Consider the following 23,033-nt stretch of genomic DNA (forward strand, 5'->3'; position numbering starts at 1 on the left):
TTGGTGTTCATAAATTTGTCCATCAGAAGACACACTCTTTCACCTGCGTGAGCATGAGCTTCTCCAGCTTCCTAGCTCCAGAGCGTGCTGCTGGTTCTCACAATGGATTCTTGTCGTGTAGGAAGGCTCAAACGGAGTCATCATTGGTGTCGACATCGCCGGAGAGGATGAAGATGGAGGTGGGGTCGTAGGCAAAAAGGATCTTGTTATTGGAATTGGTGGCAAAGACTATGACGTCGAACTGATGGGCGGGTGGCGCCGTAGAGTTATGCCTTCGGAGCTATGGCAAGCTTTGTCGAAGGGTACACCTTGTCTGTCATGGAAATGATGTTAGTGTTTTAGGTTTAACTAACGTTGTTGTCGGTGAAATGAAAAGAGAAAGATGTTTTAAGTGAGGAAAAAAAATGTTTTTTCTTTCTTTTTCCTTTTGGCTTTGCTGACTAGAAAGAGAACCACGAAGTCTGAGAAGGTGATGGTATTACACTATGAGAAGTGAGAGAGGGAGAAAGGGTTTTGGTGGACTTGAGATAGAAACTGTAAAATATTTTTAGAGGGCTTGAAAGATCCCTCTCACTCTCATTCTATATATAAGAAAGCTTTTGTATAAAGTACATGATAAATAGAGTAACCCTAGACATAATATAATGATGATAAATAGGGTAACCCTAAACACAATATAATGATGATAAATAGGGTAAATATTATAACACTCCCCCTCAAGCTAGAGCATATAAATTATATGTCCCAAGCTTGGAACAAATAAACTCAATCCAACAAAATCAACTTGTCTCAAAGGAGACAATAAACATGGTAACTTTGGGTTCCAACAAGATGCACATATGCTTCACACTATCGAGAGAGAATGTCAATAAACCAAATTGGACTCACAAACTAGCATAGCCAAAGAGACTCCTCCTGAGATATATGATCTGTCTTCAAGAGTGTGTGGCAACATAATGACAATGGTTAGCGGATAGGAAAAGGGCAAACACAAGTCAACGAACAACTCATAACAACTTATGGATTGGACAATGGTGGAAAACAGTGAAACTTCAACTAGCATAGTAGGATGACTTTGACAAAGGAGATTTCCATCAAGAGTGGATGACAGTCAATAGTGGTAGACAATGACAAAATTGCAGTGATTGCCATCACTGAATGATGGGGCCTATAGTGGCTGAAAGCGACAAAACTATAGGGACTACAATCACTGACTGATGGGGCCTGTAGTGGTTGGAAAGCAACAAAATTGCAGGGACTGGCCTCTTTGACTGGTGAGGCCTTTAGAGGCTGAAAGATACTCTCCCTCACGACGAATGATGAAAATGACGGCGCGTCGATGACAAACTGTGAAAGTGGAAGATGATAATAGTATCCTTTATTAATCAAAGGACCTAAAAACATATTTAACAAAGGGTTGGGGAAATTGTTGACTAAGATTTTAAATCTTGCTAGAAATAGATTCCCCTCATGCCATGAGCAACCTTCAACCCATGACTTTGGTGTTGAAATTCCTTGGCGTTAACCAGCTGATAACACAGACTCTCCTTGGAGACTTGTAAATAAATGACACGGGCCAACAAGAAATCGCAGCTGCTACAATATGTAAAGCTAAACACATTATGAAAGGAGGCTAAGAAACAATGTTGAAACAGAGGTATAATGCTGAAACAAAGTTTTTTTATTTATTTATTTACCAGCACTTCACCAGCTCCACAGACAGGAGCTTCTTTAGCCGAACAAGAGCTCACAATTCTCTAGAGTTTCTGAGTTTTAGAGCACAAGGAAAGAGTTGTTGTTTAGAGAAAATGAGAGTCTATTTATAGACTCACGCAAAGACTCTTCCATTTTTCATTTTTAGCCTTTCTGACAGTGTTAATCGATTAACTTACCCAACGGATAATCCAACGCTAGAAAACGGCTAAAAATCCAACGATTATCCTGGTTAATTGATTAACTACCCAGGTTAATCGATTAACGTCAATCGATTAACTCCCCTGCTTAATCGATTAACCCTATACATTTTTTACTATAAATTCATTTTTGCATCTCTATTTTATACAAAATCAAAAACCGCTAATTTCCTAAGTTCTAAACATCAAAATACAATTATTACAAAAGCTTTGGATGTTCTTGACTTGATTTGGGCATCATCAAAACTTCATCTACATCATTTTGCTAATAGAGGAGAATGAGGCAATGACCACCAGGGATGGGTCACGCTCCTCGAGGTGCACAAAACCCCTAAGTTGGTCAAAGAAAACACGACAACGGCAATGACGAACGTAAGACAAATGTGGCGCATGTGGCAATGCTTGGATGAGAATTAGCCTTCAACACCAGCGGGGTTGGCGGCAGATAATGGACGCCTGATGAAACTGTGGCGGCAAATAATGGTCGGCGGTGGACAACGACAGACGTTGGCGGACGATGGTGGACAACGACGGACAGCAACAAATAACACTGACAACGTTGAAGAGGAACGCCGTGGAAAAAGGCACCAGCACCAGACATATATAATGATGATAAATAGGGTAAATATTCTAACTAGTGGTACAACATGCTAACAATTTTTTGGTTGATTTATGATTATGGGACTATGGTGTCGACTTCACTTTCAAAATCATCTGGTTGAGTGCTTTTAATTGTCTTATAGTTGGGGAAATGTTTTCCTTGATCCAATTTGATGAACAAGGATAGTAGGAATAATTGTTGATAACTACCGTTGTGGGCAAGGATGACTCTTTACACAACCCACTTTTCCTAGAATAACGTCACTGATCAAATATTGAGTTAAAATATAAATTAAATTATTCAACAAAAATAATAAAATAATTTTAAGATGGTTGTATAAAAATAGTTATCAAAATAATGTATGTTTGAATAAAGCTGAGTGCAAGCAAGTGCCGAAGCTGGTTGACTTTGGTGGTGATACTTTTTACCATCATTGATAAGGATTAACAAGGATAAGGATAAAGCAACCTATCGGATGTAAATGGGTATACAAAATAAAAAGGCATGCTAATAGGAATATTAAACGATACAAGGCAAGGTTAGTAGCTAAAGGCTATACACAACAACAAGGATTAGATTACTTTGAGACTTTTTCACCTGTTGTCAAACTCACAACAGTAAGATTGGTTCTAACTTTACAAGCTTCCAAAAATTGGTATTTACATCAACTAGATGTAAATAATTCCTTTTTACATGGGGATCTAGATGAAGATGTATACATGTATCTTCCTCTTGGCTACAAAACTGAAAAACCAAGGGAAGTTTGCAAGTTGTTGAAGTCTTTATATGGACTCAAACAGGCCTCTAGACAATGGAATTACAAGTTGACAACTACTTTACTCTCTTTGGGCTACATACAATCAAAATCAGATTATTCACTTTTTGTCAAAAGTGATTCTGCTCATATTACCATCTTACTTGTTTATGTAGATGATATAGTATTGGCAGGTGATGACATCCAGGAAATTTAAACTGTGAAGGCTCTATTGAATGCAAAGTTCAAGATTATAGACCGAGGCCAACTCAAGTATTTTCTGGGCTTAGAAATTGCAAGATCTCAACAAGGCATTAATTTGTCACAAATGAAGTATGCTCTAGAGTTACTAGAAGATGCAAGATTGTTGGGATGTCAACCTGTTTCTACTCCCATACAACCAGACACAAAATTTTCCAAGACAGAAGGGAAACCCTATTCAAATGTGCATGCCTATAGAAGACTTCTTGGCAGGTTACTATATCTAACCAACATAAGACCATATTTATGTTTCGCTGTTAGTACTCTTAGTCAATTTCTTTCAAATCCTTTGGAAGATCACTATGCAGCAGCAATAAGGATCCTGAGATATATCAAGAATAATCCAGGACAAGGATTATTCTTTCCCTCCAACACAGAACATGCTCTCAAGGCTTTTAGTGATTCTGATTGGGCTGCTTGCCCTGACACTAGAAGGTTTGTGACTGATTTTAATGTGTTCTATGGTGCATCATTAATCAGCTGTTTATCTAGATCATCAACCGAAGCCTAATATAGAGCCTTAGCTTCCACAACATGTGAAATTCAATGGCTTCCGTATTTGCTCCATGATTTGAAACAACCTCTACCACAACCAGTTCCTCTATTTTGTGACAATCAATCTGGAAATATGATTTCACAAACTTTTAAGAACAAAATAATTTTATTCGGAACCAACCTGAGAGATGTTCTCATATGTTCCCTTTAGCCATGTACTCATATTTGAGGCCCTTATTGGTTCCTTCAATACAGTAACCAATAAGGGATGTCAAATGTTTGTGATGACTATGAGTAGAAGTTAACCTGGAAATAAAAGTCACAACCATGTTAAACCATATAGGTGTACCAAAGTCAGAAATCTAGAGTAAATTGATTAATAACTTATACTTCTGCTTGAAATTGTTGATAACCATGAACTGATGGAGAAATCATTTTCACTACAATTGGAGTGTCATTGATAAAGCCCAGATAAACTGTTCCAAATCATCCTTTACCAATAATTCTATCGAAATTGTTAGTGATTTGAAGGACATCATATAGCATGGAAATCACAGAAAAACTATGTTTCAAGTCTGAGTAAACCTTTCAAGTAATCCATAATTTAAATACATTCTTCAACTTATTTTGGTTGTGCTTAGAAATAGGGTAGGTCAGTAATCATCAGCATAAATAACAATATTATGAATTTGGGACTTTTTAATTAGATTCATACCAAAGAGAGAATCTTCGTGTGATTTTTCAACAAATATAATTGAACCGGAGAGGTCATTCTTCTCCAATATAATTGAACCTATATGACAGTGAGAATGAACCAAGGAATTACGAGGAAGCTGCCCAAAATCATAATTGGAAGAAACCTAGGCAAGAAGAAATTTCTGCCCTTGAGCAGAATATAAATTTTAAGAGTTACCAATATACACTATATCACCAAGTAATGTTCAGAAAAAAGAGTATTGAGGGATTTTACAGCCATAAGAAATTGTCAGCCTTTAACCACGAAAATCTAAGAAATTGATCATATTAAGCCATATAAATTCACAGCTATATCCACATCACCTTTTTCTTTTTATAAATTCACAGCTTCCCGAATTCCTCCCAAAATGATGCAAAATCAAAACTAAGGCACAGAAAAAAAGTAATGTTCAACAAAGATAAATAGATCATAAGACATATTAAACATCATCACCTTCCTCTTCTGAGCACGATACACTAGTGCAGAATTGGCTTTTAACGTCCCCGCATAGACGTCCGTCCACAAAAGCCCCAACATAAATAATTAATCGGTGGCATATTCGTAAATAAGTGAAACTCTAGACGTCCGTTGTGCGGGGGGACAGACGTCTATAATATTATATATAGACGTCCGTGGGAGGGACACGGACGTCTAAGAGGCTGAACAAATGAACGCTTCAACTCCCCTGTCAGCCCACTAAACCTCCGTTTAGGAAGGGCACGAACGTCTATAATATTATAGACGTCCGTCCTGGGTAGATGGACGTCTAAGAGGCTGAACAAATGAACGCTTTAACTCCCCTGTTAGCCCACTAAACTTCCGTTGTGGGGGGACGGACGTCTATAATATTATAGACGTTCGTCCCCCCTTATCGGACGTTTAGGGTGCTGACAGGTAGTTGAAGAATTAATTGTCTGTCAGCCCCTTAAACGTCCGTTGTGGAGGGGGACGGATGTCTATAATATTATAGACGTCTGTCCCCCAATATCGGACGTTTCAGGTGCTGACAGGGTGGTTGAAGAATTAATTGTCTTCAGCCCCTTAAACGTCCGTTGTAGGGGGACGGACGTCTATAAACGTCCGTTGTGGAGGGGGACTGACGTCTACAATTATATAGACGTCCGTCCCCCCATATCGGACGTTTCTGGTGCTGACAGGGTGGTTGAAGAATTAATTGTCTTCAGCCCCTTAAACGTCCGTTGTGGAGGGGGCCGGACGTTTAAGGGGCTGACAGAGGGGAGTTGAAGAGGTGATTGTCCAGCCTCTTAGACGTCCGTCCCCCCCCCATAACGGACGTCGAGAGTTTCACTTATTTAGATGACAGCACCATTTTCCTCTCTTCCTTACCGGGAGCGCAATCTTACGGCCTTCACCTCCCGCCCGGCCCGGAAATAGAATCCAGCCCCACCTTCTGATCCATTCATTTATGCAAGCAGGGGGATCTTCGATGCTGTCATTTCGAAATGTCCGCTTCAACCGCAGTTTCACCTCCCAAAAAGCAAAGTTGGCTTGACGAGCACAGTTGCGAGGAAGCGGGAGCAAGATAAGCGCTTTTGTTACTGAGAAGCTAGATTTACCGGGAGCAAGATAAGTGCGACGGTTCAAGATTTACCGAGAGGCTTCGAGTTAGCGAAGCTAGATTTACTGAGAGGCTTTGAGTTAGCGAAGCGCTGTAGTAGCACCGGCCGAAGCCCTATGTGCTAAAATGCTGAGCCAAGGACGCTCCGCCTTATCTATAGAAGCAGTCAACCGAGTACACAAACGAACGTCTTCAGTGCACAAACGAACGTCCAACCCTAGCCCTATCACAAAACAATTCAGAAGGTGGTCGTTGCGGACGTCTGACGAGCATGTGGGACGTCTACGTGGACGTCCGAGGTGTACACCAGACGTCTAGATAGGCGTCGGGCCTGACACATCGGACGTCTATATACACGTCCGATGTGGACCCCTGACGTTTGAGTAACGTCACCCACAAAGAAGTTGGAGGAAGGTCAGACGTCAAAAGGCCAAAAGAACGGACGTTTAAAGCCATTTCTGCACTAGTGATATTGAATAACCTCCTCTGAAACCTATAAGCTTCCCACACTTTAACTCACACAGAATCCACCAGAATACTGAATAACCTCCTCTGATTTATAGAGACCAAGAAAGAATACAAGAATATAGGAACGTGGGAGCCTAATCTCCCCCAAGCAGACTACAAGTCTGATTCAGATACAAGAATTAACAAAAGTGCCTATCTTTCTCCTCTCTAGCTATTTATACAAGTTTGACCTCCTAACAGATACATCTCCCTTCCTAACTGATAAAACAGTTAGGCTACTGACCCACTAACTAACTAACTACTTCTCCCGTCTGTTTCTTTTCACATACACCTTTAGCCTCCTATCAATTACATACATTATAAAAGTAATGTTCAACAAAGAAATAGATCATAAGACATATTAAACATCATCACCTTCCTCTTCTGAGCACGATATTGATTGATGGCCTTTAGATGTTTTCCAATAGCCTGGAAATTATATGAAAACCCTACAAGTTAATCTATATCACTTTTCTGAGTCAATCTATTGGAATAGTGCTAGTGCAGAGAATTGTATACATAAATATCTGATTAATATATATGTTGTGGCTGAACTGAACAATCTTATCTAAATGGTTTAGTTTGCTTTGAGAAGTTGAGAATGTAAAAAAGAAAAACGTTTGAGTTGTGAGTACTATACTAATATGCTTTATTGTCTTGGTTAAACCATTGGCATTATATAGTTTAATCCATTGCTAGGAACTTACATATGACTGAGAAATTTCATCCATTTTTTTTTAACAAAGCATTTGAGTAAAATTACTTAGTTTTTTTCTTCCATTCGATATTCTCACTATCTGAAATTTCAAACTTACCTAAGTCTATTTGGATGGGCCCATTTAAAAAGGGCAAAGCTCTTTCGGCTAAAAACCTTATTTAAAAAACAATTTCCTTTACCACTTGTGGAGTTAATCTAAAGTATATATATAGTATTTAGATTTACAGAGGTATTATCACATTTTTCCTAATAATTTTTTATTATGGATGAAAAATTACTAAAAGCTATAAAATATTTTGCAAGGCTGCATCCACTGCTACACGAAATCTGTCCTTCCAGTTCAAGAATGGTGATTCTTTGTGACCTACAAGAACAACTTCTGTAACTTTCTATTCTATAGATGTTTGTTTTTTGTTCGGTAGAACTTATTCATACGACTCATACAGTTCTCCAATATTAAAAATTCCATATCCAGAGTTTCAGAAATCGAATCTAACTTGGAAATTGATTTCACAAACTTTTAAGAACAAAATAATTTTATTCGGAACCAACCTGAGAGATGTTCTTATAAGTTTCCTTTAGCCATGTACTCATATTTGAGGCCCTTGTTGGTTCCTTCAATACAGTAACCAATAAGGGATGTCAAATGTTTGTGATGAACTATGAGTAGAAGTTAACCTGGAAATAAAAGTCACAACCATGTTAAACCATATAGGTTCGGTACCAAAGTCAGAAATCTAGAGTAAATTGATTAATAACTTATACTTCTGCTTGAAATTGTTGATAACCATGAACTGGGAAAAGCATTTTTACTACAATTGGAGTGTCATTGATAAAACCCAGATAAACTGTTCCAAATCATTTTTTACCAATAATTCTATTGAAATTGTTAGTGATTTGAAGGACGTCATAGTATGAATACACTAGCATGGAAATCACAAAAAAAATATGTTTCAAGTCTTAAGTAAACCTTACAAGTAATCCATAATTTAAATACATTGGTTGTGCTTAGAAATTGGGTAGGTCATATATATATATATATATGAATCTCAAACACAGCCTTAAGTAATTAATAATCATCAGCATAAATTGTGAATTTGGGACTTTTTAATCAGATTCATACCTTAGTGAGAGAATCTTTGCGCAATTTTTCAACGAGTGCAGAGGGAATCGAACCGGAGAGGTCATTGTTCTCCAATATAATTGAACCTATGACAGTGAGAATGAACCAAGGAATTTTGAGGAAGCTGCCCAAAATCATAATTGGAAGAAACCTATGCAAGAAAAAATTTCTGCCCTTGAGAAAATTAAAACTTTTAAGAGTTACCAATACACACTGAACCACCAAGTAATGTTCAGAAAAAGAGTATTGAGGGATTTTACAGCCATAACAACTTGTAAGCTTTTAAGCACAAAAATCAAAGAAATTGATCATATTAAGCCATATAAATTCACAACTATATCCACATCACCTTTTTCTTTTTATAAATTCACAGCTTCCCTAATTCCTCCCAAATTTCCACCAAAACCTAAACCCCGAAAAGAATCTTCTACATTTTATCATGGCTGCCAAAACCCAAACCCCAACAAATTGTATGTTCCATCCAATGTCAAGAAGGTCTTCTTACATGCCCGTTCCTACATGTGAATGGAACAAGGTTTTTTAAATGATGCTTGGGTTTTCCGAAGAGGATAGGTAGCTGAAAAAGGAATTTGAAAGTAGGGAAAAACCAGAGAATTAGGTTTTTGCACCAAACTAGGCATATTTGCCTATAATATTACCAAAATGGGCAAATTCAACCAAATTTACGAAAATGGGGAAGTCGTGGGGGCCCAAACGACTTCAAATGAAGAAGTCGTGCCCCTCCTGCACGACTTCACACTGTTCATAGCAACAGTGTTGAAGTCGTGCACCCCAAAAACGACTTCAAGACTTTGTAATCGATTACAATGTAATGGTAATCGATTACAGAGTGTTGAAATCATGACCACCCTGCACGACTTCAAATTTGTATGCCACCAAAAGCACTGGTAATCGATTACAAAACATGTGTAATCGATTACCAGGTTGTTTTGGTGCAAGGCAAAAGAGACGCTCGTCCAGGCAGAAGCGGACGCTCGTCCAGGCAGAATAGGACGCTCGTCCAGCCAGGCAGAAGAGGACGCTCGTCCAGCCAGGCAGAGAGAACGCTCGTCCAGAAAGCTAAGAGGACGTTCGTCCATCTAGCTAAGAGGACGCTCGTCGAGATGCGCTCAGTGGACGCTCGGCAGGAGAAGTGGACGCTCGTCCATTTTCAGTGAACGCTCGTCCACATACAGATCGTCCGCGCCCGGGCGCGCGATTTTTTCAGAAAGTTTCAACACTCGGTAATCGATTACCAAATCAATGTAATCGATTACAGGATCCAGAAGTCGTTTTTGGGATGCACGACTTCAACACTGTACCTATGAACAGTGTGAAGTCGTGCAGGGGGGCACGACTTCTTCTTTTGAAGTCGTTTTGGCCCCCCACGACTTCACTTTCGGTCAAATTTTGCCTATTTTGGTAATAAAGAAGGCATATTTGCCTACTTTGGTGCAAAAGCCAGAGAATTAAGAATTATAAGAGAAGGGCATGTGAAGTGAAGAAGTGAGGAAGGAAATTGCCAAAAAAATTATTTAAAAAAAAAATCAAAACTTAACTATAGTTTCCTATCAAAATGTCGGAAATTAGTGGAGGTTTTTTAAACTCTCGAAAGATACTTCTTCTAAACACAATTTAAACAAATTTGACTCTGTTCAGAATGAACTCTTTAAGCAGCACTCCATTACTTTGCTTGAAATTTCTAAGCGCCAAATTATCACCAACAAAGAAATAAGTTCATATCAATTTTGGTCAATCATTAAGTCAAGGGGGTTGCCGGCACTAACGTATATACTTCATAACATTTATTTTATAATAATTTCAAGGCAAAATAAATTACAATTGACACAAAAGAAACTCCGATGAATGTGTTGCAGTAATTTAAAAATAATATCACACTAAGTAATAATTTTATAACGTAACAAAAAACTTATTAAACAGAATGTATATTTTATAGAAATGATTTCGATGAGTCCCACACCTACGAAAACGACATCCAATTACGCGTTTTTGTCATTTGTTTTATAAACGACTTGACTATGATCGACACCTTGAGAGTACTATCCAATACGCACATTAATCTTTTATGCTGGTCACTCTCCACCTTCTGCAATGGCTTGCAACAAAAGACAACGGAGCTCTTCATCAAACACCAAGAATTTTGATGTGTTTGTTAGCTTTAGAGGTGCAGATACTCGTAACGGTTTCACAAATCACCTTTTTGCAGCTCTTCAAAGAAAAGGAGTTGTTGCTTTCAGAGATGACCAAACAATCCAGAAAGGGGACTTTTTGGAGTCTGAACTCTTGCACGCAATCGAAGGATCTCGCGTTTTCATTGTTGTCTTCTCAAAGGACTATGCATCATCCACATGGTGCATGAAAGAGCTTACGAAGATCGTCGATTGGGTTGAAGTAACAGGTCGAAGTTTGCTCCCTATTTTCTATGATGTCACTCCTTCTGAGGTCCGAAAACAGAGTGGAGAGTTTGCAAAAGCTTTTGCTGAACACGAAGAAAGGTTCAAAGGCGACTTGGAAATGGTAAAAGAATGGAGGGCAGCTCTCGAAACAAGCTGCGATCGTTGTGGGTGGGATGTGCAAAATAAGTAAGTACATATACCCATACTTTTGTTATGCTATTTTTCAAAGTCTTAACTAAACTCTCTGTGATGATTGAACTTTGGCCGCATAGGCAACAATATGAAGAAATTGAAAACGTTGTTGAAGAGGTAATCAACATATTGGGTCGTGATCAAATTTGGAATTTTGGCGATGATTTAGTTGACATGCATTCTCGTGTTAAAAAATTGGAAGAACTTCTAGATCTGAGTGCTAATGATATTGTTCACCTTGTGGGAATTGTTGGAATGGGTGGAATAGGAAAGACCACACTTGCAACTGCATTGTTCAATAAAATCTCTCCTCAATTTAATGCTTGTTGTTACCTTGATGATTTAAGCAAAATTTATTGTAATTTTGGAGCAGCAAGTGCACAAAAACAACTTCTTTGTCAAGCTCTAAATCAAGGAAATATCGAGATACACAATGCTTCCCATGGAACTATGTTGATAAGAACTAGATTATGTCACTTAAAAGCGCTTGTTGTTGTTGATAATGTTGATCAAGTTGAACAATTAAAGAAATTGGGTTTGCAATCTGAATATCTGGGTGCAGGGAGCAGAATCATCATAATTTCTAGAAATTGTCGTATCTTGCAAAATTACGGAGTAAATAAAGTTTACCAAGTTGAAGTCTTGGACAAAACTCAATCTCTTCAATTACTTCGCAAGAAAGCTTTTAGATCGAATGATATTGGGAAAGAACATAAAGGGTTGACATTAGATATACTGAAGTATGTGAATGGTCTTCCATTAGCTATTGAAGTATTGGGCTCATTTTTACTTGATCGAGATGTTTGTGAATGGAGAAGTGCATTGACTAGAATGGAAGAAAATCCAAGCAAAGATATCATGGATGTGTTGCGAATAAGTTATGATGGATTGGAGAATATAGAGAAAGAAATATTTATAGATATTGCTTGTTTCTTCTCCAATAATAATTCCTACTCATGGGAGCCAACAGTGAAGAAATTTTTGGACTATCGACAATTTTATCCTGACATTGGTATGAAAGTTCTGATTGAGAAGTCACTTATATGTCGTCAAAATGGAAATATTAAAATGCATGACTTGTTGAAAGAGTTGGGTAAGAGTATTGTCCGAGAAAAAGCACCCAAAGAACCAAGGAAGTGGAGCAGGTTATGGAACTACAAGGATCTCCAAAAAGTCATGAAAATAAATAAGGTATTTTTTTTAATATACATTCTTATCTTGTCATTCTTTAGGAGTTTACAAATTATAAAAAATATGTAATGATTTTTCCCTGTATAAAATGCTTTAGGAAGCCGAAAATGTTGAAGCTATATTTATTGAACAACATGAAAAAGAGTTTCTACAAGGAAGAATAAGAGTGGATGCTTTATCAAAAATGGATCAGCTTGAGTTGCTCATTCTGAAGAATGTGAACTGTTATGGAACTCTCAATTTCATTTCTAATGAACTGAGATATCTATTTTGGAATCACTTTCCTTGGTTGTCTTTGCCATCAACTTTCTTTCCAGATCAACTTGTAGAATTGATCCTACCTCGTAGCAATATCAAGCAATTATGGGAAGGAAAAAAGGTACTATATTGTTGGTATTTATATTTTTTTTTTCTCAAACAAACAAAAAGATGCTCCATCTCACATAGAGAAAAAAAAGAGGGGAAGGTTAACCTTTTATCATTTAGCGTTTTATCTTTTAACCTTTTTAATGGAAAATTGAAATTTTCTTACTTATGTTTCTCTTACAGTGTCTGCCTAATTTGAGAAATTTGGATCTGAGTCACTCCAAAAATCTTATTGAGGTGCCAGACTTAAGTGAGGTTCCACGTCTTACGGATCTTGATCTCAAAGGATGCATACAACTAGTCCACATCCATCCATCCATTGGTATTCTAAGAGACCTTCGTCGTTTGAATTTGAAAAGTTGTAAAAATCTTATTGAGGTGTCAGACTTAAGTGAGGTTCCACGTCTTACGAATCTTAATCTCAAAGGATGTATACAACTAGTCCACATCCATCCATCCATTGGTATTCTAAGAGACCTTCGTCGTTTGAATTTGAAGAATTGTAAAAATCTTGTCCTTAATCTGAATATCCTTTTTGGGATCAGTTCTCTTAAGAGTTTAAATATCTCAGGCTGTTCACAATTACTTAATAGTAAGATGTTAATGGACCCAAGTCACACAAAACATTTGGAGAAAGTTGATAAAAATACAAATATCATCCAATTGCCAACATCCTCTGTATACAAACTTCTAATGTTGCCTTTCCATTTTTTCTACCCTCCTAAACCTCAAGTTTCACTTGGTTTGTTATCGTCTTTTTTGTCTTTCTCTGTCCCGTGTTTGTGTGATCTTGACATAAGCTTCTGTAATCTACTTCAAATCCCAGATGAAATTGGGAACTTACGTTCTTTAAAAATATTAAATTTGGGGGGAAACAAATTTGTGACACTACCAAGCACCATCAAGCAACTTTCCAATCTTCGATGTTTGAACTTGACACAGTGCAAGGAGTTAAAATATTTGCCCGAGCTTCCAACAATACAAGAAAAAACAATTGACAGATACAGTGGGCGCTTATACACTTTTGACTGCCCCATGTTGAGTGATATGGAACACTGTTATAGCATAGTTTTTTCTTGGATGACGAAAAATCTTGAGGTGACGACGACTCCATCCTTTCTTTTGTGTCTCACTTTTTCTGTGTACACTATTTATGTATAACTGGATTTGCTTTAATCAGGTTTACTTGGTCCCTCGGATGGAAATTGTTATTCCTGGAAGTGAAATTCCAAAATGGTTCAGTAAACAAAAGGCAAGTACATCAATAAGTATGGACCCATCTGCTGTTATAGATGACCCAAATTGGATAGGTGTTTCCATTTGTGTTCTATTTGTCACACACGAAGGTCCTATGAATTTGGGTGAAAGAGATTATCCAATAAACGATCTTTTTTACGGTGTCAATAACTTTGGGCAAAAAACGTATAAAGGAGTTTCTATAATATTGAAGAAAGATCTGGTGACAGTTGGGTTAGATTATTTGTTGATAGTGTTTTACTCTCGACAAGAATTCATTCATCCTCAAGCAGTTAAATTTGAAACTAGGGTTGCGAGTGGTTTACGTTTTATGGTGAAGAAGTGCGGGTATCGTTGGGTATTTAAGGAGGATCTTCGACAATTCAACTCAGACAAGTTTTTCAGCAGAAATTCTTCATCACGGAAGAGGAAGCTTCTAACAAGTGAGTAACCACAGAGATCCTTCAACCACCATTCCATCACAGAAATCTTGATCCTTTTTGAGGTAAAATCTAACTCCTTACATCAGTTTACTAAGTGACTAGTTAGTTGGTATTTCGTTTACAATTTTCAGAGGAGTGAAAATTGAAATGTTAACAAAATCTAAAATGGAAAAAATTATATATCAGAAATTATGTATATTATGTTAAGAAAATGCTTTAGAAATATTTTATTTTTAATTTTTAATTGAGTCAAAATCAGTTCCTTATTTTTAGGATTTAGTTAATTTTTAATTATGGATTGAAATAGTGGATTAAAATTAGGATAAAAATGTTAGTGGGTAGTTACTTTTTCAAGTTTTAAATATTGTAACGATTTTCATTATTTTAGAGTCAATAATTTTTATTCTAAAAAACCAACAATTGGTATCAAGAGCCTTTTTCTTCCGGGGCTGTGAAAGAAAAATCTGAAAGCACGGAAGGAGATTCAAATTTTTCAACAATAGCACCATCAGTCTTTGATGGTGAAAATTATCAAATTTGGGCGGTAAGAATGGAAGCCTACCTAGAAGCTCTAGATTTGTGGGAGGCAGTTGAAGAGGATTATGAAATTCCTGACAATCCAACGATGGCTCAAATCAAGAATCACAAGGACGGAAAAACCAAAAAAGCTAAGGCAAAGGCGTGCCTCTTTGTTGTAGTTTCACCAACCATTTTCACTCGAATTATGTCTCTAAAGTCAGCCAAAGCCATATGGGATTATCTCAAAGAAGAATATGATGGAGATGATCGAATTAAAGGCATGAAGGTGTTGAATCTCATTAGAGACTTTGAATTGCAGAAGATGAAGGAATCTGAAACTATCAAGGAGTACTCTGAAAAGCTTCTGAACATAGCAAACAGAGTAAGATTGCTTGGTTCTGAATTTAAGGACTCTTGTATTGTTGAAAAAATTCTAGTTACCGTACTTGAAAGATTTGAAGCTACCATAACCACCTTAGAAAACACTAAGGATTTTTCCAAGATCACATTGGTAGAGTTGCTGAATTCCTTGCAGGCACAAGAACAACGAAGGGCTATGAGAGAAGAAGGCTTTGTTGAGGAAGCCTTGCCTGCTAAACATGAAAACAGTTGGAAAAACAAAAAAAGGAACCAACAACCAAATAGAGAAGGTGTTGTCAGAAATGAAAGCAAAGCAGGAAGCTCTAAGGGAAAGTATCCTCCTTGAAAGCATTGCAACACGATGGGTCATCCTCATTCAAGTGTTGGAGAAGGTCTGACGCTAAATGCAACAAGTGCAATCAACTTGGGCATGAAGCTGTCATATGCAAGAACCAAAATCAGAAGCACGAAGAAGATGCTCAAATTGCAAATGAAGAGGAAGATAAAAATTTTGTTGCACCCTGTTTTTCAACCAATGCTTCAAGTGAATCTTGGTTAATTGATAGTGGTTGTACTAACCACATGACCTTTGACAAGGCACTCTTTAGAGATATGAGGCCAACTGAAATCACCAAAGTCAGAATAGGCAATGGTGATTATATCCAAGTCAAAGGAAAGGGGATAGTTGCAATTACAAGCTGTGCAGGCACAAAATTTTATTCCAGACGTTCTTTTCGTTCCTGAAATTGACCAAAATTTGTTAAGTATTGGTCAATTGATTGAAAGAGGATTTAGAGTTATTTTTGAAGACAAAAATTGCTTGATTAAAGATGCAGCTGGTCAAGATATGTTCAAGGTGAAAATGAAAGGGAAAAGCTTTGCTCTAAAACCATTGGAGTAGGAGCAAATTGTATTCTCACTCAAGGAAAATGTGATAGAAATCTGGCACAAAAGATATCCTTATCATATGTTGGGTGCAAAAAGTTTCTCTTGTTTTGTAGCAATGGCTGCAACATTGGTTTTGATCATTCTCAATGTGGCTGTGGTTTGCCATGGAGGCAAAACAATTTCTTTCATTAGGAAGGTTAATAAGACTGAGGACATGCTCCTACAAAGTGATGTATTTGCTGCCTCATCTAGCTATAATGCTTCTCAGCAGGTGCATATAATAATAGGTGACGGTGTGGGAAGTGCCATGATCGTATCATGGGTGACCATGGACGAATCAGAAAACAATACGTTATTGGAACGAGACATACGAGGAGAACCTTCTTAATTATGAAGACGAAGAAGAAAAGGAGCCTAAAGGTGCTAAAAAAGTCAACACTTAAGCTGTGAAGAAAGGTTATGTTGGAATTCAGAGTTCAAGATTCAGAAACTTTTTACTGAAGCCAGATTGACCTTTCATAGATTTTACAGTTCCTAAAGCAAGGATGAGTGTTAAGAAAATGCTTTAGGAATATTTTATTTTTAATTGAGTAAAAATCAGTTCCTTATTTTTAGAATTTAGTTATTTTTTAATTATGGGTTGAAACAGTGGATTAAAATTAGGATAAAAATGGTAATGAGTAGTTACTTTTTCAGGTTTTAAATATTGCTACTGCTTTTATTCTAAAAAAACCAACATATTACCTTGATAATCCCCTTTTAGAGTTGTAAGAGTTATTTACAAATTTACTAGAATTATAAGTGTATTAGTATATTACAAATTTACCTTGAAAATCTCGCTAAGGGATATATTATTATCTATCTGTTGGTACATAGATAATTTGAATGGTCATCCATGTCTTGCTCCTGACGTTTGTATCCAAGCAAAACACATCAATATAAGAATGATAAAGCATAGTGCAACGGAACGTAAATCAGCATAAGAATATTAAAGAAAGCATTAACTAGGAACAGAAATGGACAAAAATAATATAGATCGATACAAAGTAGTTCTAAATTGACAGGAACAGTAAAGTAAATGCAGAAACTGAATTTGAATTAAGAAAAGAATGCCAATTTTGTATTGGATTCAGAAGAAATTACAGTGGGTGGCACTCTGATTTTTGAGGTTACTTTGAACTCACAAGAACCCAAGCTAAACCTGACCCGTAGAATAGAAAACCCCTTCCCTTGAGGTTACTTTGCACTCATAAGGGCTGGAAAAATGCACTCTGCCTCACGATGGAACTCTCTACAAAACCTGCTAGAAACAGTGTATTTCGAAAATCTCCGAAGACTGACTAAAACTCTGAAACATTCTACAACGTTTCTCTTTTTTTAAGACTCTAAAAACATATTTTACAAGAGAGAAAACAAGAGAGCCCTCGACCTAAACCCTGGTCCTTCTGCTTCACAGCTTCGAGAGTTCAAAAGAGGTAAGCCTCCCATTTGGATTCAACTTTGCATTTTAGGCTTCTGTGTAACTTCTGTCCAGCAGCTTGGTTCAGCATTTAGGTCATCCCTTGGTCAGGCCAGCTTGCCTCATTCAATTTTGATTATTTTGGGCTTGAGATGTATCCCACCTGCAACACTGCGTTTTGACCAAAACCCAAGGGTCAAAGTCAACAATGAAATAAAGCTATCTAAACAAAAACACAATTTTATTTTATTCCTTATTTTCATTTAATTTTCATTTTCCTAAAGAAAATGGAATTTTATACTTAGAAAAAATATTATTTAAAAAGAGAATTTTAACACATTTTTCACAAGAACAACTATTTTTGTGGCTAAAAACAAAAATATCTATAAATCTAAAAAATTACAAGAATAACAAGACTAAAAAAAAAAGTATGAAAAAAAAATGAGAGTTATCAAAGTGTGAAAGTAACAAAATCTCATCTTGATGGGCATAATTTCATATTTGTTTAGGAGTTTTGCGAGTTGATAAAGCTAAACTTTATGAGATTCTTGGACTTGATGATAAAGCGGATTGAATTTTTTTTCTTGATTATTTGTAATTTTTGAATTTATTTTTAAGATCTCATGACATTTTAATCAATTTATTTTCACATTTTCATGTACTCAATTTAGTTGTAGCTACACTAATACACTTCAGAATATCCAAAAAAATATTTATGCAATTAAACAATTATTTTTATTATGTTTTTATTACTTATACTTAATAAATCCAATTATAACAAATTTTAATTAAAATATTCTTTTAAAGTATAAAAATCAATTAAGAATTTAATATTAAAGACTAAATGAGAAAATTTAGATGTGTTTCTGATGAATCTGATAGGAATTTAGATGATGGAATTGACTCTGAAATTGGTCTAGTGGCTTCAAATTCACTCTGATTCCTTTCCATCCTGATCCCTTTCATGGTCCTTCCAATCTCTGGATCTAAGATAAATAGAGAACTGTGGTTGGACTTGGTCATGCACTTTCAACACTCAAAGCTACAGGAGCACTCTGGTTATTTCACATATTCACAAAATACCAGCAGAACCTGTTTTTATTTTGGGCTATTGTTCAGAAGATTATACTAAAAATATACAAGAAACTAAAATGGAAATAACAACTATGTACACATTTTAAATTGCAGAAACTAATGCTAAACACATAGGAAAGGAGAAACAAAAACAGAAACCTACAGGGCTAACTCTACAATTCTAAGACTTAAGTTGCCAATGCCCCTTGCAACGATGCCATTTGTTGAAAGAGCTTTTTAGTCGCATCAAATCCAGAAAAACCTAAATTCTCCACTAACAGGGCAACGTAGGGTTTAATATGTGGATTTGGTACTTGTTAAGATTATAATTGTAGAATTAAAACCTAATTGTTCTTTATTAAAACTATAGCTAGACGGGGAAAAGAAAAATTAAGGGAATCTAAAGAGATTATATCTATATAAAGGATGTATGAAAGACAAATAACGAAAACAAATGCCTAATCCTAGAAAACAGATGAAGTGAAGAAAAGATGTAAATGATTATTAGAATAGTTGTAAAGTAAAAGAATTAATGGAAATGATTAACACAGATTCAACAATGGGTAATGTTTTAGAAATCAATGAATGCATGAAACCTAAACTAAACCCTAAATTTACACGAAACATCCACTGATCTGTTTATGATATGACTATTTATACAATCAGAACCTAAATAGTGAAATGAATATAAACTAATATGCTAAAAATCAAAATTTGATAGTAAACTGATTGTGCAGAAAATGAAACATCTAAATGATGAATCCTAATTCTACTAATGAGAAGTTATGATGCAGAGGATGAAAATAACTGAAACAAAATTGAATTTAAGCAATTATCCTAATTCTATCGTCTATTAAATCAAATAAAGCAAGAAATCATACAAAGAACTTTGATAAAGACAATTTCCAGACTTAATAAACATTGATTTGATGAAAAAAGTCTCAATCACTCTCAAGAAGACATCATGTAACATAAAGTCCACTTTGGGTCTTTGAGTTCATATTTCAGAACTTGAAATGGTGACTCTCACTCAATTCTTCAATTTAATATTTATACAATCCAGAAACATATCCTTAACCACAATACTCCTCCGAAATTTCTTCTTAAAGCAAAGATAGAATACCTATATATGTTATTCACACCACTATACTAATCTAAAATTAAAATCAACAAGAATCAAAATCAGAACATCAACTCTACAATATGAAACATCATCAAACTCATAAATGAACACTAAAAGGATAGAATTAGTACAAGAAAGAAATATACAAAAATCTAAAGTAAATGTAGAATCAATAACAGTGCTGGAAAAGTAAACTCATGTGCAAAAATGTAAATTGAGTTAAAAGGGCAATCAAAGAGAATGTAAACAGAAATAAATCAAACCATAAAATTTCTATTGAAACTGAAATCAAAAGTATAAGATACCAGAGTCCAGAGAATCCAAAGTCTGTCACCCAAATGATAATCTCCATGGACTCAAGTGTAAAAAGCAAAGTTTTTACCTTTATGAAAGCTTTGAAATCTCAAACTAAGAACTAAAAATCGAAATCTAAGCCCTAAAGTGATGTTTGTCACCCACCATTGCCTATTGTGTTCTACTACATTACAAGACTCCTCTTTATAGGAGAAATTAAGAACATAAAAGAGGAAAAAAATGGGGAAAGGGGAAAGAACCGGTAACGAACTTAGAAGCTTCTCGAATCGCTTTTCCAACTACCTTTCTAATCACAAACCACTTCGCTCTTCTCAGCCCGTTCCAGCTCCGCTCATGCCTCTGATCACTCTTCTGACCGATCAATCTTTTGGGCCAGCGTCCTTTGAGTTGTGAAAATTGCATCTTGCCTTCGCTGTAGCATTTCTTCTTTGCATTTGATGAACCCTAGCTCGAGGGGTGAGGTAATTGGGGAAAAATCCTTCAATTGATCGAGCTTTCTACCTTTACCCTCTTTGCTTCTCATCACAGCAGTGTAAACGCTGCGTTTCTGTAAACCAACCCAAAAAGGCTCGAACCCATTCCAGGACAATGGTGCACCCCAGATAAAAACAACACTGGACTTTTAATTCTGCCCAACATCATCAGCCCATCCAGTTTGACTAGATTTTGACCACTTTGACCAGGGGCCTTCCTGCTAAAAGAAAGAAAAATGGAAATGTTTTTTATGATGACAACAATAAAAATGTTTTAATAGTTTTTTGCACACTTTAAGAAGAAAAACTGCAGTTTATATATTTGATTGTGCTTGAACTATATGTTATGCATATTCATCATGTTTATATCTTTGATATGTGATTATATATGTGATATTTATATTCATTGGTTGACATTGATATAACTCTATGCACATTGCATATATGTATGAATTAATCGATTACAGTATTTAATGTAATCTATTAGATTCATCATATATCAACATTTGCATAACTGGTAGTTTTAATCGATTACATTATGTGGATAATCGATTAAAACTCGTGCATTTGCATATACTTGATTGCTCAGTGCATTGATGAGTTTTGGATTGAAAAAGTTTTCAAATTTGTTTAAATGTTATACTTAATCGATTACAGTATTTAATGTAATCTATTAGATTCATCATATATCAACATTTGCATAACTGGTAGTTTTAATCGATTACATTATGTGGATAATCGATTAAAACTCGTGCATTTGCATATACTTGATTGCTCAGTGCATTGATGAGTTTTGGATTGAAAAAGTTTTCAAATTTGTTTAAATGTTATACTTAATCGATTACACTCTTTTTTTAATTGGTTAAAATGTTCATTAGCTGAAAATTGTTTTCTTGATAAGTCATAACTACCTTAATGATCATACTTTTAAATGTTATGAATTGCATTCATTGCTTAATCAATTACATGCTATGCTTAATCTGTTAAATGCGTTAAATGTAATTATGTTATAGTAGTATTAATTGCTTAACCGATTACATTGATAATGTAATCGATTAATTTGCATCAGAGTTGCTATTTCTATAATTTGACGCATAACTCTCTACATTAAAAAAACTTTTGAATAATATCTTTCATATATGATAAAATTAGTTGAGTTCTTAAATTGTAGGAGCGTCTATTCTCCAAGAATCAAAGAAACATTTCCTTTGGAAAGAAATCAAAGCAAGGATTCTTGAAGAGTTGTTGAATTTTCAAAGTCTGATCAATTTGCAATGTGAGGTGTACTGGAAGATCAGAACTGTTTGCAATCTTTTGAGATTGTGGTTTCCCTGTTGTTGCTAGCTAGGAAGAAAACTTTGGAGTTCTAGTTACTTTAAGTGTGGTATCTCAAAGGGGTTGCAAAAAGAGGATTGTTCTTTTTGTGTTTTACTATAGTAGATTTGGAGTTAGAGAGGAGGATACATTGAGAGGGTGACTCTGTATTGCTTGCAGTAAAACTCGATCTATATAGTGGATTACTTTTAATCTCAGGTTGATTGAAAGAGACCCGATGTAGGCATTGAGACCGAACCAGTATAAACCTTGGTGTTGATATTTCTATCCTTTATCTCTTTCATTTCCTTGCATTCTTTATTTGCTTGTATTCTTTATTTGCTTGCATTCAAGAAAGACTTAAAGATTTTGAAAAGATTTTTCAAAGAACAATTTTTATAAAGCAAAACCAATTCACCCCTCCCTCTTGGTTGAGAAACTATGCCAATCAATTTCTACACCTAAAATTAAAGCAAAAAACTCTAAACTAACCTAATCCTATAAAATTTGGGATGGACACTTCTAAAGAAGCTAACACACCTATGACAACTTCCTGTTATCTAGACAAAGATGAATATAGGGAAGAAGAAAATCAAACAATGTTTAGAGGTATTGATAGGATCATTGCTATACCTTACAACTAGTAGACAAGATTTTATGCAAAGTGTATGTGTTTGTGCTAGGTACCAAGCCAATCCTAAGGAATCTCATTTAACTGTTGTTAAGAGAATTTTGAAATATCTTAAAGGGACTACTTCTTTTGGTTTATGGTATCCTTCTGATGCAACACCTAGTTTAATAGGATATTCTGATGCTGATTATGGGGCTGTAAAATTGATAGGAAAAGTACTAGTGGAACATGTCATTTTCTGGGCTATTCTTTGGTGACTTGGCACTCAAAGAAACAAGCGTGTGTAGTCTTATCTACCACTAAAGCAGAATATATTGCTGTTGGAAACTGTTGTGCCTAAATTTT

At 35.8% G+C, this 23,033-nt stretch overlaps 2 protein-coding genes and 1 long non-coding RNA gene across 3 annotated transcripts; 2 read left to right on the forward strand and 1 right to left on the reverse strand.

Moving 5' to 3' along the window:
• Nucleotides 1-8,122: 8,122 nt before the first annotated feature.
• On the reverse strand, nt 8,123-9,246 carry LOC148196945 (uncharacterized). Its single transcript, XR_015780219.1, has 3 exons — nt 9,037-9,246; nt 8,688-8,773; nt 8,123-8,242 (listed from the first exon to the last, which is right to left on the reverse strand). It is a non-coding gene; the product is annotated as an uncharacterized LOC148196945 (long non-coding RNA).
• Nucleotides 9,247-10,757: 1,511 nt separating this feature from the next.
• Nucleotides 10,758-22,344, forward strand: LOC148196946 (TMV resistance protein N-like). Its single transcript, XM_088093081.1, has 6 exons — nt 10,758-11,290; nt 11,377-12,487; nt 12,585-12,866; nt 13,037-13,951; nt 14,034-14,594; nt 21,915-22,344. Exons 1-5 carry the CDS (start codon nt 10,800-10,802, stop codon nt 14,538-14,540), a joined length of 3,306 nt encoding a protein of 1,101 aa, XP_087949207.1. The 5' UTR covers nt 10,758-10,799; the 3' UTR covers nt 14,541-14,594; nt 21,915-22,344.
• LOC148196947 (uncharacterized) lies at nt 14,601-17,926 on the forward strand. The gene has a single exon (XM_088093082.1). It carries the CDS (start codon nt 15,083-15,085, stop codon nt 15,755-15,757), a length of 675 nt encoding a protein of 224 aa, XP_087949208.1. The 5' UTR covers nt 14,601-15,082; the 3' UTR covers nt 15,758-17,926.
• Nucleotides 22,345-23,033: the final 689 nt, after the last annotated feature.

The sequence above is a fragment of the Vigna umbellata genome, chromosome 6 (genome assembly GCF_029865625.1).
Source record: "Vigna umbellata cultivar VRB3 chromosome 6, Vumbellata_1.0, whole genome shotgun sequence".
Classification (NCBI taxonomy): Eukaryota; Viridiplantae; Streptophyta; class Magnoliopsida; order Fabales; family Fabaceae; genus Vigna; species Vigna umbellata.